The 17,060-nt window shown below is 35.8% G+C and overlaps 4 protein-coding genes across 8 annotated transcripts; 1 reads left to right on the top strand and 3 right to left on the bottom strand.

Annotated features, from left to right (window-relative positions):
- Window positions 1-1,950: 1,950 nt before the first annotated feature.
- On the bottom strand, window positions 1,951-3,555 carry LOC101216289 (hypothetical protein). Its single transcript, XM_011657488.2, has 3 exons — window positions 2,990-3,555; window positions 2,669-2,874; window positions 1,951-2,526 (listed from the first exon to the last, which is right to left on the bottom strand). The coding sequence occupies exons 1-3, from the start codon at window positions 3,080-3,082 to the stop codon at window positions 2,232-2,234; spliced, it is 594 nt and encodes a 197-aa protein (XP_011655790.1). The 5' UTR covers window positions 3,083-3,555; the 3' UTR covers window positions 1,951-2,231.
- Window positions 3,556-4,516: 961 nt separating this feature from the next.
- On the bottom strand, window positions 4,517-8,165 carry LOC101209750. Of its 2 annotated transcripts, none has more exons than XM_031886145.1 (7): window positions 7,936-8,165; window positions 7,519-7,821; window positions 7,235-7,440; window positions 6,205-6,493; window positions 6,040-6,125; window positions 5,871-5,962; window positions 4,517-5,672 (listed from the first exon to the last, which is right to left on the bottom strand). In XM_031886145.1, exons 2-7 carry the CDS (start codon window positions 7,810-7,812, stop codon window positions 5,422-5,424), a joined length of 1,218 nt encoding a protein of 405 aa, XP_031742005.1. In that variant the 5' UTR covers window positions 7,813-7,821; window positions 7,936-8,165; the 3' UTR covers window positions 4,517-5,421. The 2 variants fall into 2 exon arrangements, with proteins under 2 accessions (XP_031742005.1, XP_011655788.1); XM_011657486.2 differs by having other exon boundaries at window positions 7,519-7,840; window positions 7,936-8,164.
- A 2,608-nt stretch (window positions 8,166-10,773) lies between these two features.
- Window positions 10,774-13,583, bottom strand: LOC101209996. 4 transcript variants are annotated; one of them, XM_031886143.1, is made up of 3 exons: window positions 13,114-13,583; window positions 12,475-12,480; window positions 10,774-12,325 (listed from the first exon to the last, which is right to left on the bottom strand). In XM_031886143.1, exon 3 carries the CDS (start codon window positions 12,296-12,298, stop codon window positions 11,048-11,050), a length of 1,251 nt encoding a protein of 416 aa, XP_031742003.1. In that variant the 5' UTR covers window positions 12,299-12,325; window positions 12,475-12,480; window positions 13,114-13,583; the 3' UTR covers window positions 10,774-11,047. The 4 variants fall into 4 exon arrangements, with proteins under 4 accessions (XP_031742003.1, XP_031742004.1, XP_031742002.1 ...); XM_031886144.1 differs by having other exon boundaries at window positions 10,774-12,302; XM_031886142.1 differs by lacking the exon at window positions 12,475-12,480.
- Window positions 13,584-13,801: 218 nt separating this feature from the next.
- On the top strand, window positions 13,802-16,343 carry LOC101210246 (LEAF RUST 10 DISEASE-RESISTANCE LOCUS RECEPTOR-LIKE PROTEIN KINASE-like 2.5). The gene is made up of 3 exons (XM_011657482.2): window positions 13,802-14,716; window positions 14,840-14,869; window positions 15,119-16,343. The coding sequence occupies exons 1-3, from the start codon at window positions 14,020-14,022 to the stop codon at window positions 16,216-16,218; spliced, it is 1,827 nt and encodes a 608-aa protein (XP_011655784.1). The 5' UTR covers window positions 13,802-14,019; the 3' UTR covers window positions 16,219-16,343.
- Window positions 16,344-17,060: the final 717 nt, after the last annotated feature.

Below are 17,060 nucleotides of genomic sequence, written 5' to 3'. Positions count from 1 at the left end.
AAGAGTAATTTTATTATCTTATTTTGTGAGTTGATTTTAATTTATGTATAGAGTGAAAATAATCATGAACGAGATGAATTCTTTTCTCAAAACAAGAGAAATATAATACAAGAGAGACTATTGAATCATCAAAGTGCCTCATTTAATTTATATATAGAAAAGGGAAAAAATGAATCAACACTTAGGAATGAAAGGTTTGCAAAAAGAAAATCTACACATATAATATGGATTATATATGTAATTATTATAAGGTTAAGATTAAGAATGATTTTAAGATTGTTTGATATTATGCCACCTTGGAATTTTGGTGAGAAATTTGGAATCAATCAAGTGGAAATAGTAGTCCATATTAGCTTTGATGTGAGAGGCAACCTTATTGAATCCCTCCTCATACTTGTCGTATACAACAGGAACTATTTGTAAGGTCACAAATACTTATCATCCATATCATTTCATTTTGTTCAATCATATCAATAGGAAAAAAAAGACAAGTTAGCTTTGGTAGAGAAATCGTGTTTTAAAACTGTTAATCACATTTTAGGACAAGATTCTAGTCAAATAGAAAAAGAGAATATACCAATATACACGAGATTGAATAAGTTCACTGACTCTCCAACAACGGATAATAACCAAAGGCCACCCATTACCTACAAAAAGAAAAGGAAAATTATATACTGCAATTATATTTTTTGAACTTTTCATTCCAAAAATTGAGTCCTCCAGTGATAAAAATGTAATCCTTAAACTCATACGATTCAATAAAAACGTATAAGTTTAGGGTTTGTTTTTTAGGGTTAGAAGTTGTAAATGGTATAATTATTATAGATATTGAGATGATAGTTTAATGTGTAGTTTTAAAGGGAATTAAAGGAGAAGATGAGAAATAATAAACATAGATTATTGAGGGTACCATTGCAAAGAGCTTAAAGTCATTGCCATTGGAAATTTGAAAGAAGCTGTGGAGGAACCAATTGAATGTTTGAAAGAGATGAGTGAAAGTGGAGTCTGAGATTTCTAAATCTTGGGCATTGGGTGGACTCCTATACCATTCAAAATAATGATAAAATATAAAAAACATTACTATGTTACCAATACAATTAAGTGCTTTTAAATTCACATTAAATTATAATTAGTGTTAGTGTGTTACCATGGGACTGTGAAAAATGCTAATTTCTTCCATAAGAAGAGAAGAAGCATGAGGATGATGAGAAGATGGGAAATAAGAGTAATCAAATGGTAATCTAAAACCTCCACCATCAACCAAACACAGCTCATTCCGGCCACCATGGCCCCCGATTGTCTCTTGTTCTTCCACAGCATCAGCTCCGCCACTGCAAATTCAAATTCCGAAACACCCCATTTTAGCAAGGAATGACACTGAGTTTTTTGTCCATGAAGTTTAAAGATTATATATATGGATCAGTACGACGAACCTTTGCCATTGCCTAAAATGGAATATACAAATCTGCGACGGCCATGGGGATTCGACATGTTATGACAGGATTAGTTTTTAATTAGTTTATGGTTTGATTTGAGAGAGAATTAGATGTAAAATTGTGAACTTATTTAAACACTCATTTGAAGAGTGGATTGAAATTAGTTGTGTGTGGCATGCTCTCTTTTAATTAATTTCTGTATTAAGATTTTTTGTTAATATGATCACATTCCCATTTTCTAATTTATTTCTTTTCCATTCTCAACATTCAATTTTCAATCTCATCCCAAAATAATAATAATCAATATTTCAACCTTCATAACCCAAAAAATTACCTCATTAAAAAAAATTTAGATAATTAACTACACATATTGCTAATTTATTGTTGATTACATGAGACTCATAAACAACAATCAAAGTAAACAAATAAATGAAACCTATTAATGTTTAGATTAGCAAATCCATGGCTTAAATGTAACAAAAAGCAAAGGCAAGCATGTTCTTTGAGTCCTAAGTTCACTTTGAGAAACCCTAGAAAAAAATCTCCAATAGCAAAATTCAAAGTTGGAACTTCAAGACGACGCGTCCTAAAAGGAGAAAAATTTCCTTAAAATACGAGACACACACTCGAATAAAGAAACAAAAGCTAAGCAAAGCTTAATTTGATGATTGATACGAGTGCTTTTCAAACACTTTCCCCTTTCTTCTTCCTTACAAACAAACACTTCCCCATTTTAATAACAACCATTAATTCTCATCGCAAAATCACTAAACCAATTCCAAAAACCAAATTAATCTATTGAGCATTCTGTTGCTTCATGTGAAGATGAACACCCGCCGTCCCCATGCCCACACCTTCGTTATTCTGGTGCTTCTCCCATCCCCCTGTATCGGCTTTCGAATGCATCCAGTAGTACAAAATCGAACCCACCATCGATAGCACCGTCATCGCGGCTGCGCCGGCAAACACCCCTTTCCGGAGAGTCGCACACGATAGTTTTTCCACCCCAAACGTCGCCCTGTACTTTGTGTGGTAAGCATTCCTAGCCGATCCGGCCAATAGTCCGATCTCTGCTCCGATGAAGCTAATCCTATAAAAACAAAGTAATATAAATTAAACGAATATTGCCATCAAGGTTGGGTTTTTGTTTGATGGGGTTGAAGGGTTTTGTGTCGTTTTCAAAACCCGTATGTTTTAAATTAACAAATTTAAAAATGAAAGGATCTACATACCAAGAAAAGACAAAGAAGAAAATGGCAACAGTGGTGGTTTTTCCACTAATTAAACCTTTCCCACAGCAGAAACATCTAGTAACGCCGTTAACCACCGCTTGGCTTATGAGAAGCAAACCGAATGCCGACAGTCCGTACACCGTAGATGCGTCGGTGCCGTACACACAGTAAGTCTTTTCGTCGTACTCATCTGGCACAATATTAGCCTTCACAAAAAGAAAAAAAGAAAAAAAAAAACAGAGTACAAAGAAATATAAAAGCCTTTCCATTCACAGAGATTAATGAAAAAAGGTCAGTGAATCAGTGAGCTGAGAAACTTACGGTGCTGCGACGACGCTCGGCGCCAACGGCAAGGACAAAGGCTATGAGATGAAGAGAAGTGATGGTGGCCAAAACAATAGCTGAGACTGCCATTTTTTAAGAAAGAAGAAGAAGAAAAGGAATTGGGAGGGGGCGGCTTCAAAATTTGAAATTTAATTTGATTTGTTGTTGAAATTTGGTGATTTTGGTATTGAAGAATGTGGCGGAGGTGAGGCTTTTGCTTTTCTTGGGATGGCTGCCTGCGGCAGTGGCCACTCTGACTACTGAATTGTGATTCTCTGCTTCTTTCTTTACTGTGTTCATTACTATCTTTACCAATAGGCTTTGATTTGGAGATGAATTTGCATACGTGGGGAGATTTGAGTGGGTATCTTTACTTTGTTATGGTGATTAGTTTATCACATGATTTTGTAATTTGCTTTGTTTTTTGTGTTATAGTAAGAAGTGGGATCGGTATGTGGACTTTTGGGGTTGTGTCACCGGCTATAGGAGGTTCTTGTCCATGCTTAGTTTATGAATAACCAAAATAAGAAATGATTTGAGGGCAAATAACCAAAGTTTTATTTATAGTCCTAATGAATCATGATACATTGGATGTGTTAAAAGCAGGAAATTGAGTAGTGACTTTAAGTTATGTAATTATTAATACATTGAAGTTAGAAAGTTTTAACTGTATGATTGTAAAAGAGAGTTAAAGAAAAAGTTGTTGTATTAGATAAAATTAGTCTAATTTAATCATCCTTTTATATTATCTTAAAAGTGAAGGGGTTAAAATTAAAATCATATTAAAGCTTGTGCAGTTAGGATTGAAAATCTAGAGTTGAAACTTAAAACCAAATAACCAATGTCACATATTGAAACAAGTTGATGTTTTTTTCAATTTTGTCTACTATTTAAGTTTTAATAGACTGCGGTGTTTCCTAATTTCTATGTGCAACAAAACTATGAACATTTAAAAATGGTACGTGACTATTTTAACATATCATTTAATAATGGCTCAATTGAGGTTAGCGCCCTAACAAGTAGCCAACCAAGAGAGACTAATATGGACAACTGAATTTATGTCAAATCTCCATTTCTAGACCTACCTCCTATAAGCCAAGTTGCTACTTAGATTACCAATTAAATAACATATTTCCTAAACATCTTAGTTTCTTCATTTAAGATGGTCTCCTTAATAAGTATAATAAGTAATCAAGAACTGCTGATATTTCAAGAATTTTCAAGTTCGTCTTCTATGTTAATTAATCGATAAATCTGTTAAATATTGTTAAAATTTAGACGACGTACTCGTGATAGTATCTTACTTAGAGAGTTGGTAAAAGAAAAAGGGAAATCAGAATTGAAAGCACTTTGGAGGAATTATAAGCGATTGTGGTTTTTAAAGGCCCTAATTTCAACTCGAATTTCTCACCAACTCTCACTAGATATCACATCATGTAAGCTTATAGTAATCCAATTGTAACATTCATAGGAATTATAAACTTTTGACTTAATAAGGACTAAATAGTAATATGACACCAACACTGTCCAATGATACTGCAATATTTATTCACTCAATCAACCTTTAACATCATAATTCATAGACGTAGTAACAGTTAATAAAAAAACTTGCCTAGATCGGTAGAATCAGAAATTTTGCAACAAGTCTTCTGACCTTGGTTGTATAAAACAGAAAGTAAGTCCGGTACCAAAGACTTACCATTTCTATAGATCATAATAGATATGAGGCGATCAAGCATCGATCAGGGTCACAATACCTGACATTGACAAAAACTTGCAGTAGAAAAGCAAAGGAAAAGACATATATCTTCAAATACATCTGAATATAGAAGAAGAAAACCAAACCAAGTACGGATAGAAGCCCAAGTCCAGGGCGTATTGTAAGCTTTCCATGAACATTTTCTAATTCAGTTCATGGTCAAGGATACTCCTGCAGTACAGTTTCATTGCCTGACGCACCGAGATCCTGAATAAAACCTATTAAAATCCACTTGAACAACGTTACAATCTAACAAAATCAGGACCGTCAGTCAGAGAGATCAAAGAAGGCCTCCTTTCTCAAATGATGGCACTTCTGGGGATGGATAAAGAAAAAAGTGAAAGCAAACAAGAAAACCTGCTTATTAATACATGTCGAACCAACATCTACCTCGCTAAACCAGCATGCCTTAGAGCAATGTTTTCTAACATTTTTAGCGTTCACTTTTTATCAGGCTTTGTTACTACATCAGGCATGTGCACCCCCCCGCGTCTAAAGCCTCAAAATTTTGTGACCTATCCCATTCCATAAACTTTCTCCAGTCCTTCACCTTAATGAAAGCTAACGAGTGAACCACCCCACCTTCAGTGAGCATACAGCACATTCACCACGTTTCGGGATTCTTTTGCAGGGCCACTACATGCAAACTTTTGTTTTCTAGTTGGTTGTATCAGTAAGGTGTTGCATCTCGGCGGCTGAAGAACAGGAAATCAGGGTGATTGACATGAAGATCTCTTAGCCAATTTTCAGCTGCTCGCGAGAGGGCGTTTGCCAATTGATGCTCAACTCCACCATTTCGCATCCACAATGACGACCCGTTAAACTTGTATGAAGCAAGTCCAAAAATTCTTAAAGGAACCTTTTCGGCACCATTCGTCTTACAAGGATATGCCACAAAGGGTGTTGGTGGGCTTTGAGAATCTGAAAAATATAAAGAAAATGACTCAAATATATCATGGTACCATGAATTTCACACAATACAATATTTTAAAAAAATAATAATAATAAAGGAAGCTCTCAAGGACAGAATAGAATAAGAAAATGAACTTGAATTGAAAGACAAAAGGCATGCACAAAGAATGGACTTGCAAATGTCAAACTGGCAAGAAATTCAATTACCTCTCATTGGTGTGTGTAAAGAATGGTATGTGAGAAAACAAGCATCAAGATCCTTTAATGTTTGCCCAGTTGGTATCCTGTAAATTGGGTACCTAAAACGTTTGGGTTGGAAGCCAATTAGCCAATGGATATTAAAGAGCTTTCATATAAAATGTGAAGATGCTAATACCATGCCACAGATATCCAACTGTACGGTAGGAGGTCACAGCTTCTCATTGTTTTCAACTGTGGGAAGCGAGAAGCAAGATCCGATATCTGTGTCAAAAACAACAGAGAAAAGTGTGAGGCTGAAAGCCTAAATAATATGGTCTCAAAACACAGAAAAACCACTTGCCTTGTCAGCCAAAGGTTCACGTAAATACGGTAGGTCTCTTTCGAGATACTCAAATAGAAGGCGGCCTTGAGAATTGAAAGATTCAGCCTCGTCACTGGAGCAGTCCTCATGAAGTCCCAAATGCTGGTCCCTCAAAGACAATCTATCCATTCTAAGAGGATCTGTTATAGACGGATCATTATGGTGGGGTGGTTCTCTACTGTGTTTTATTCTTCTAATTGTTTCAGAATCACTACTACCATCACTACTTGAATCTCTATAGTCACTGTCGCTTTCCTCACCCCATCGCCTTTCAAACAACCAAAGTATATACATCAATAACACAAAAAGAGGATGTATGAAAACAAAACAACAATCAAATTCATAAAAGAATGGAACAATATAATTCCCCAAAAAAGCACATAAATTCTCTTAATGATGTTGAGCAACAATCAAAACATAATGAACCAAAAAGGTGAAATGACCCCAGCAAAAAGATATTGAAACGAGTGTGTTTTCCTTGACCTCTATTTTCCTCTCACACCATATTAGTAAACACAAGATAACGTTCAAAATTTCAGTCTCTAAAACGCTCTCGATCCTACCATTAATCAAGAGGACATATTAACTACGTAATCAAAATTTGTTTAGAACTTAAAAAAGTTGTGAAAAGGAGAAGGAAGGAACATTTGTCTAGATACGAGGACCATCTGGGTAAAGCTAAAATAACTCCTCGGTAGAAGAAAAACATTCTGTGAGAACCATAAGCATAATGGTCCATAAGATAAAGGAACGAAATATAGGGACAAAAAAGAAGTAAAACATCAAATCACTTGAGCTGAAAATAAAAATGCCCTTCATAAAGTTATGAAAAAACAGAATCAAATAAAAAAAAAAAAAAAAAACGAAAACAAACTGAAGCTATAAAGCTCCGTGCCAAAGATGCACCAGTGAATGGGCGAAACAGAATGGCATATCATGCTTATATAAATATAAATATATTAAAAGAGGTAGAAGACAATATCAATTCCAGCATATTGATATCAAATACCTTGTCTTTGTAGACGATTCCATGCCATACAATTGTATGCCAGACAAGTACGGGACATAATACTGAACCACACCATCACTGTTATTCAATAAAAGAGGCACTCCTGCACCATAAGCACTCCACTCTTTGAAAGCCTCCCACAAATCCCCAAGCAAAAAGTAAGGCTTTGTCTCCAAATCACACGTCCTCCAACCTCTCAACGCACTCTACAACAAAACAACACACAAGCTTCCTCAAGATCAATCAAAAAGTGAAAACCCAACTAAAAAAAAAAAAAAAAAAACCTTAGAGAGAAACTGAGCAGGCACAAAGGGAGTAACCGACTGCAAGAACCGCTCCAGATTACTTAAAATTGAAACAGGAACTGGTTTAGTAGCTTCATCAGAGACCAAACGGTCAAGGGGGCGTGTGGAAACAACTTCCTTATCCGCATAGGATGGAGTAGTAGCAGAAGCATCTTGTTGAGATGTAGATAGCCTATCATTCTGACGACTGAGAAGCCCCTTCCTGGCTCTGGATGAATCGTAAAAGCGGTCCTCTCCCTTGGCACGACCAAACCGTACACCCGCTCCTAACATATCGACAGTCTACCAACACTACTCAGCTCTGGAAGTTGCAGTAAGAAAGCGTAATAACACAAAAAAAAAAGTCAACGAAGAGGAAGTTGAAGTAGAGGAAAAATGAGAAACGATAAAGATTACCGGAAATCAAAACAGCAGAAACAAGCAAAAAAATCGTCGGATCTGGTAAGGAAAAGAAATCGCGGATGAAGAAATGGGAGAATTAAAGCGATCGGGAGAAAGAGAGTAGGGATGAATAAAGAAGAGAATGCAAAGGAAGAAGAGAGTGAATGGGGGAATGGGGACGAGGCGGGTTTAGAGAAAAAGGTGAGAAATGAAGAGAATGGCAAACAGATCAAAACGGTTCGACGAAAAAACGACTACAATTAAGAAACATTTTCTTTTTTTTCTTTTTCTTTTTTTGGTCAATAAAATTAATATCTCCTCTTTTTTTTCGTTATAATTAAAATTAGGGGGGGGGGAGGGGAGGGGAGAGTAATAAAAAGAATTAAAGTGGTAAAATTTTAATAAAAAGAAGTAGAGGGGTGAACTCCCGCCAGAGGAGAATTGCCAAAATTCCAAAATTGGAGGTTTAGGGAGGGGTAAGTTGGTAATTTGAAGTTATCGTTAGGGGAGGGGAAGAAGTGTGAAATTGAGAAGAATAGAGGGACAAAAGAGAAAATGAAAAGAATATTGAGGGATTGATTGCTTACGGGGCATCTCGGAATCGCAACTTGAAATGTGGACTGTGGACCCCAAGCAATTAATTAATTAAGATTTTTTTATTTTTTGACGCTAACAATTTATTAGGAGATAAATAGTCATAATTCAAAAATTAAATTTGTAATTTAGTAGTAAGATAGTTGCGTTAGGCAACGATAAAGATTAAGTATGTCACCTTTTATTAATGTTGTTCATACATATTCTTTATTGAACTTTTGTTTTTCACATATCAGGATTTGATCAATCATTTAGTTATATTAAAACTAAATACAATATAAACAATAAATATATTAACTTGTTTGTTAAGAATTATATAAAAAAAAAATAGCAAATTTCATAAAATATTTACCACTTTAATTAATATAAACATAAGGGTTGAATTTGACGTGGATAAGTTGATGATACTTGAGACTCAATTATTTGCGAGTGAGACGTAGTTCATTGCTTTGATATTGTGTCATATTAAACTACAAAAGTATTACATGAACTTCAATATTTGTATCTTGTTTCACCTTCAACATTTTAATTCGTAAATTGATTGTTTAAAAATTAATGAACTAGACACACACAAGCACAAACAATAAAAAGGAAAAACATATTACATCTTTCTGTCTACCAAATAATTAAAAGCCAGGTTGATGTCACTGTTAAAAAGAGTTCACAGAATAGAAAAGTAGTTTTTAAAATATATTCATATATTATTTTAGTAAAGATACATATCTAGCTATAAGACCAATAGAGCAAATGCTTTGTTTGAAGAAGTAAAACCAAAACCATATTTTAAATCTTAGAGAAAGATAAATAAATGTCACCCAAAATTTGAAATGAAACAAAGAAAAAGAGAGAGAGTCCCATCAAACAACGAATCCCTCATAATCTAATTTACACCATAGAAAAGTAATTTTCAAGATAAGTAAACCGAGTTGAGTTCTTAAACACGTACTGATTTAGGTAAAATATGCACATCAAACATGTATTCATTTAATTTCATGCTTCATAATTCAACTCAACTTTAATTTTATAACTCTGAGTAAACTATGCAAGAACCCTTGTTGAAGAAGTAGGGGATAGAATTGAGTTATTCAATGGACAACAACACAAAAAGGAATCAAGCCATTTCCATTTACTACTAGTGACAAAAAAAGCAAAAAGACAAAAGAGATGAAACTTTACCTAAAAATAAATAGAAGGTGGCAAGTGTACATTTAATTTTAGAAAGAAAAGTAATGGAAAGAAGTTACATCTAGAGGCTGCAAATTACAGAACATACTCCATATTTGAACAGTCAGACAACTATTATGGACAACAACTGGGAAATTATTCTTCTTCACATGTATGTTTCTAATTAACATTAAGTCTTAAATTTTTTAATTCAAAATTTTAGCAGCCACAAGCCAACTGAAAAATGTAGCAGTTGGAATACTATTTTAATACTACTAACAACAATGATAATATTATTGTTATTATTTTGAGAAGAAAACAGAAAAGATGATATGATTTGAGCGTTGAAAAATGTAGCAGCCAAAAGTTTACAAGTTCCTCAAAGAATAATGATTTTGGTCAAATTTCAGTTCAATTTGGAATCAAACATATTTTTAAAGATATAAAATACATAATCCATCTCAGCAAAGACCTGGTGGACAACCATTCAGAAAAACCATTCATATCCTATGTTCATCTTTGGTTCTATTGAGTTAGGCAAGAAAGAAGAGATATGTCATGTAGAAATCAAAAGTTAGAGAAAGGCGAGGGTCAAGAGTTTGAAAAAACATAAATCTATTGTTTGTTTCCAAAAGTGATAATATAAAATCAAAGCACAAACCAACATATGGTTACCAAGATTATGCCTAAGATGAACAGTACCTTAGCACTACAAATATATAGGATAAATTATAAACATATACTACTAACACTTGTCTTTCTTCATTATACCCTCGACTTTCGATAGAAATTGGGACCTAGAAAGGTGTGGCAATGATCAAGAATGGAGACTATCATTGTTTGAGTCACTGCCACACTAGTTTAGTTTTTCAGTCTCAATCTTCATCCAAAATTCTAACCGACTTCTACTATAAGGGTAGTTTTAAAACCTTTACAAAATATCAATGGGATTACTGCAGCTTTTAACAGAGTAGTTTTGAAACATAGGGTGAAGTCCATGGCTTCTTTTTTCAATGTATCAAAAAATAAACATACCTGTTACCCTCTTTTCCAACACAAGTTCGTTCCAGGAACATTCCAATTAGACAGCAAGGATTCTGCTATTTCGACAGTAAGCAAACATTATCCTGAGCATTACGATATATGTATATGACAAAATAAGGGCATATACAAAAAGAGAAGTACTAATCCTACCCAGTTCAAAATGCTTCTCTTAGAGCTTGAACAATTTACATGTAAGGGGTGTACATTTTGTTAACGCTAGACATTAAAGAAAAATTTAGTTTCTTACATTACCAACCATCTCAAGCACACCCAGTATCAGTAATTTTTGGATTTCTACCACAAATCATGATAAGTTTCACCATATTTATCGATATCGATTTGATTTTCTAGCAATGTTCTTGCTATACCACCATAGAGGTGCAGTGAACCAGATGGGGCCCCAATTGTCACGGTTACCATGGAAACAAAATTTTCCACTGCTGTCTCTGATTATGTGAAAGGTTCCCCAATCTTTTCCTGAGGAGTTGTTGAGTCCAAAACGTGAAGATACTACTTTCAAATGATTAGAATCCCATTCATTCCACCAAGGAGCCATATCATCGTTGGAGAAATAGATACGGTTACTGATCAAAATACCGAGGTCAGTTGAAGAAAGAGATCTAGAACAACATTTACCTAAAAAAAGAATCCGATCATCCAGACACACGATCTTTTCCCATGACATCTGAGAAAGATCAAGTGAATATATCTCAAAATTGATTGTTTCAAGTACAGCATCCGGTTTCTCGCTGAAGTACCTACAGACCAACAAAACATCCCCTGAAGACTCGACGAGATACTTCAACACATGTTGACTGTTTATTTTTAGGCTTCGAACTTCGTGGAACTGTACTTTGATCTCAGAAATAGATATAACACATTCATCTTCCCTAAAATACGAGATGATACTTGTTGCTTCAATTTGGAAAATGTTACTGTCGTTACAGAGAAGAAAAAGACTTCCATTACAGAAGACAGCATCTTCAAAAGGTGTACCTTCAAGTTTATACTTGTGCCATACTTCTGACCCTTGAACCCAAAAGGCAATTTCACGATTCTGACTATGAATGGCTGCACAAATTGTGTTTTCCTCAGCAGGAGAACCTGAAAGAACCATCTTGTGATAGAAGTTCCAAAGCCTTGGCAGGTTAATCTTCCTTACAGAGAAAGGGTTCAACAAACTAACTTCAAGAGAATAACAACCAAGATCCTTCACCATTATTACCCAGTCCTGGAAAGATCCCCAAATATAAGCTCCATATGCCTCATGAAGCTCTATTTCCCAAATTCGATTCTCCAGAATGCTTGCACAAGTTCTCATCTCTCTATCTTTTTTACCTGACATCATAAGCCATGGAAATCCTCCCATCTTCCAATTTGGAAGTTCAGAAAGGATATTGCTCCAAAGCTTACAGACATTATCGACTGATATGCAATCCACAAGGGACAACTGCTCAAAGATCATAACAAGAACATCCCGCGGGAGCGCTGCCCAATCCACAGTAGAATTTCCCCTTCCATTCTCTAACTTTCGTTTTTTCCTCTGCCTCTGATTCCTCCTTTTACTCTTCGACATTTTCCTACATTAAGTCTCCAAGTCTATCTATAAGAACATGAACGGTTTTTTAAGACTTTCAAGAAAATAATGGGAACATAACTAATGAATGCTACATCTTGGCAGAAAGTTGTGGAGAAAGCTCAAAACAGCATTGAAGAATGGAAAATGCAGGTTCAAGAGTTGAAGATGCTTACTCCTCACTGAAATTCAATATACGGGTTCAGTTCAAATGATCAAAAGGTAAATGAAAAGGCTGTAAATGCAAGACGTTGTTTATTGACCATCAATAACAATACGTGCCCCTTAATTTCAACAAGATGAAAATCTCATATGGTACAAACAATTAGTCAAAAAACGTATCCATAAAAAGAAACTCCCATTTTTTGTGAATGGATTCATAAACGTCAGCCACCACAGAGTTAAATACGATTATCAGAAGAGCAGGGTACTCATTTCTTTATATTGTCGGACAAAAGTTACATAATTTTTCCAAAATCACGTAAAGCAACGGTTTCGTCCTGATATATATGAAGCAGACCCAGAGGATTTACAGTTTGAAAATAGTGGATTGAAACTATAGATAGAGTGGAAGAACGAGTGAAGACAGATGGAGCAAATACTGCACGAGTTCACTAAAACCAAATCCCCAGTACTTCATTCTCCCCGCTAAAACTATACAATATCCCATACAAGAAATAAAACCCAATTGATCAGATGGAAGAAAGACACGTGAAAACGCAGCAAATGAATCGCTTCGCAAGACCCATGACTTGAAATCGTCAGATGCAGAAAGACCCAAGTAGAATGAGACGGAGGGAAGAGAAATCACAAACCTAAGGATTTGGGGGTGAACGAAGTGGGAAGTCAGCAGTTCCCCAGCGAGAAAAAATATGAGGGGTGAGCCTTGAATGAGAATACAGTCTGAGAAATCGACGATCGGTGAGGTGAAGAATTTTGCATGAGCAGAACTTGGAGGCGGAATAGCCGCAACCCCGTCCCCACTGGACTCGATTCTTGTCTCTCCACAGTGTCCCTTTTACAAATCTTTTGAATTAATAGCCCAAAAGTCGAAATGCAAACTATCCGTTTTTTTTCTTCTTTTTTTTTTTAATGTCAAAATGTCTTTTGCTGATGTTATCATCGAGTACTGTTTTTTTGTTTCCCCTCTGCTTCTCCCTTTTCTCTTCCTCTGCGTCTTCTTCTACGGCATACATCCTCCTCATCTTTTCGGCAAGATGAGTCCATACGAGCAACTTCGACGGGACCAATTCCGATGAAGAGAGAGGGTGTGAGAAAAAGAGAGCCAAAGAGTGACTTGTGAGTGATCAACATTCATTTAAGCATATGGTTGCAAATGTTGTTTTACCCTATAAAAATTGTGAATTAGTGTGATGAAGCTATAATAAAAGTTTTATCAACTATAAGACAACTTTCATTATCTTCCACGATTTTTTCTTTTCGAAATTTCCATCCATATGGGATTTTTCAAACCTCGAGTTTATTCAATCAATCCCTCTAATCTTTCATTTTCTTTCTGTGAAAAAAATTGTCCAATTCATAGACCGAGTCAAGTCCATGGCAGGTCAACTGGGCGAAATTAGAGGCCTCAACTCAATTATGAAACCTTCGTTTCTATATCTTTTTCCCGTCCAGTTTCTTTGAAATCATAAGCAATTCGGAGAAGTAGATATAGGAATCGAGGTTGGGTTTTTGTTTTTGTTTCTCTTCTTCAGTTAAGCATGAGTGATATCAAATTCCGTTTCGCTCTGTTTTTTGTTCTCTCTCATATAGTGGCACTTTCGTTGGCTTGGAATGATACCAGATACGTTCATCCAATTTGCACGCCCTTCGAATGTGGAAATCTGGGCCTCATAGGATTCCCTTTTAACAATATGTCGCTGACTGATTGTGGATTTTACACAGTTAAAAACTGCTCGGGACAGCCTAAAATCCAGCTCAATCGTGGAAAAGAATTATGGTTTGATGTTACTACCATTTCTCAGGCCAATGTCATCCATATCAATGACCAAGAACTTCGGAAGCGAATAAATGCTCGCAATTGCACTATTCTCGATGATCTAGCTCTTCCAATATCTTCTTTGTCTTCTTTATCCACAGATAATAATCTTACTATGTATTATTGTACAGAAAAACCTAAAGACGCTTTACCTCTTTTCATCAGTTCATTTAATTGCCCTGATTATTACACATACCTCAACACTAGTGCTTCACCCAACTGTCTCACTTCCAAGTCTAAATTTGTTGTTCCAGTTCGCCCCGTTGGTCCCAATAACTCAGTTCTTGAGTTTACTTCTAATTTCCAACTTCAAGTAACCATATCCGTTTCTTGTCAAGGATGTTTTCATAGAGGAGGCCGATGCTCGGATACCCAAGGATACTTCGTTTGTGAAGGTGAAAACACAAAAAGTAGAAAAGGTATTGACTTTTGTGTAGAAGTCCAGTTATAGAGACGGTAGACTTTGAATTATCTAGATTAGGTTTTGTGGTTTGGTTTCTGTGCGTGAAACTAACATATTTTCTTTTTCATTGCTATTGCAGCAAAACCTGATATTTGGGGGATTGCACTAGGTGGGTAACTTTCTTTAAGAAGTTTTCATTTTTTCTAAATTTGCTTCAAATTCATAAACACTGCTGCAACTGATCTCCCACTCTCCCTCATATACTAATTTTATATATACACGCTTAGCTCTCTCTTCTCGTTTTGCTTTCACTATATTTTTTATATACCATCTCACCAAATTTCAGCATGGTGTATCTTATTGCCTTATTACCAATGATATGAATTTTGAACTACTTTTTCAATTTCAATTCCTTTAGGGAGCTTTACTACGGTAATATCCATCATCATCATCTTCATCATCATCTACAACAAAACAAAAGGCATGTCAAACAAAAACAAAATTAATGAAGTCATTGGAAGATATTCAACCCACACTCCCAAGCGATACACTCACTCAAAGCTAAAGAAAATCACAAACTCCTTCAAGAACAAGCTTGGCCAAGGAGGATTCAGCTCTGTCTACAAAGGGAAATTACCCGATGGCCGTGAAGTGGCAGTGAAACTACTGAATGAATGCACAGAAAACGATGAAGACTTCATGAATGAAGTCGTTAGCATCACAAGAACTTCACACGTAAACATAGTCAAGCTTTTTGGTTTCTGCTACGAACAGGGAAAAAGAGCATTGGTTTATGAGTACATGTCTAAAGGGTCATTAGATAAGTACATTTTTCAAAGAGGGCAACAAAAAGAAAATGAACAAGTTTTGGATTGGAAAATGTTGAATAGCATAGTTATGGGCGTAGCACGAGGATTAGAGTACCTGCATCGAGGCTGCAACACGAGGATTTTTCATTTTGACATCAAACCACACAACATTCTTTTGGACGATGACTTCTGTCCCAAAATCTCGGATTTCGGGCTTGCCAAGCAATGCAAGGCTAGAGAGAGTCACGTGTCGATGACGGGTGCAAAGGGGACTGCGGGATTTATGGCGCCAGAAGTAATGTATAGAAACTTTGGCAAAGTTTCGCATAAGTCTGATGTTTATAGTTTTGGAATGTTGGTTCTTGAGATGGTGGGTGAAAGAAAGAGACCAGATGAATTAAGAGTTGGGGAGATCAGCGAAGAAGAGTACTTCCCGGATTGGATATATAAGGATTTGGAAAAAAGTGGAATAGATAGAGCGCATTGGTGGGGAAGAACGGAGGAAGAACAAGAAATGGCAAGAAAAATGATCATTGTCGGACTGTGTTGTATACAGACGTTGCCGGAGGACAGGCCATCAATAAGCGATGTGGTTGAGATGTTGGAAGGGAGTGTTGATAACTTACAAATTCCGGCCAAGCCGACCTTATTTGGACCTCCTGCTATCTTTCTCCACCCTCCTCCTTCTTCTTCTTCTTCATCCTTGTAATTAAGTATAATGTCTTTTGCTGCCTCTTCTTGCCTGTACTTATATTAAGGAAAGTTCAATAGAGCAGAAGTCTATAGTTTTATATAGCAACCAAACCAATATTATTAGTTGATATAGTAAAATTAGATTTTGTTGAATTTAATCATGTATCATCCAACGATACAGATCCTAGATTTTTTTGTAGAAGAAAATATTTTCCAACAAAAAAAGCAAAAACAAAAACGAGAACTTGCTATTTTTTCAATGGATGCAGTCGTGCAACCTGCAGTGACTACACCCAAGTTTTTTCCTTCCCCTCCCTTCTCTCTGTTCCCTACCCTTCATTTTCTGCCATTAAAACAAACAATCTCCAGGAAATATGCTTTACCCAGAATGTGACACTGGGGGAGTGAATTTCTACTTTGGTTTTAGAAAGTTTTTTGTTTTGAAAGCATAAAGAATGTCAATAATTGAGCAGAAAGAGGCCAAAGCCCTTTGGAATTATGGATGTTGATGGCCCCAAAAGTAGTGGAGGCGTGAGGTGTAAGCGTATAATTATTATATGATGAAAAAATCTCAATATTTGTTCTATCTTTCTTTCTAAAACCCATGCTTTACTTTTTGTGGGTGTGGCTGAGTAAAAAAGAAAAGACGACAACATGGTTGTACTCGATTGGGTATTGACCAAATATGCTTGATATCAATACTGATCTCTCTGTTTGACTCTGCTCCTCCAATTCATCAAAGAATGATATTGATTATGGTAGTTTCGATCTGTTTTTCACGTTTATGAAAGTAGAGGGAAGATGGACAATCAAAGAGGAAGAGAGAATAGTAAGGGGAGAAAAAAAAAATGGACTTAA

This window comes from Cucumis sativus, chromosome 5 (genome assembly GCF_000004075.3).
Source record: "Cucumis sativus cultivar 9930 chromosome 5, Cucumber_9930_V3, whole genome shotgun sequence".
Classification (NCBI taxonomy): Eukaryota; Viridiplantae; Streptophyta; class Magnoliopsida; order Cucurbitales; family Cucurbitaceae; genus Cucumis; species Cucumis sativus.
The sequence above is the reverse complement of the archived record's forward strand: the minus strand, read 5'-3'. Positions and strand labels throughout refer to the sequence as shown.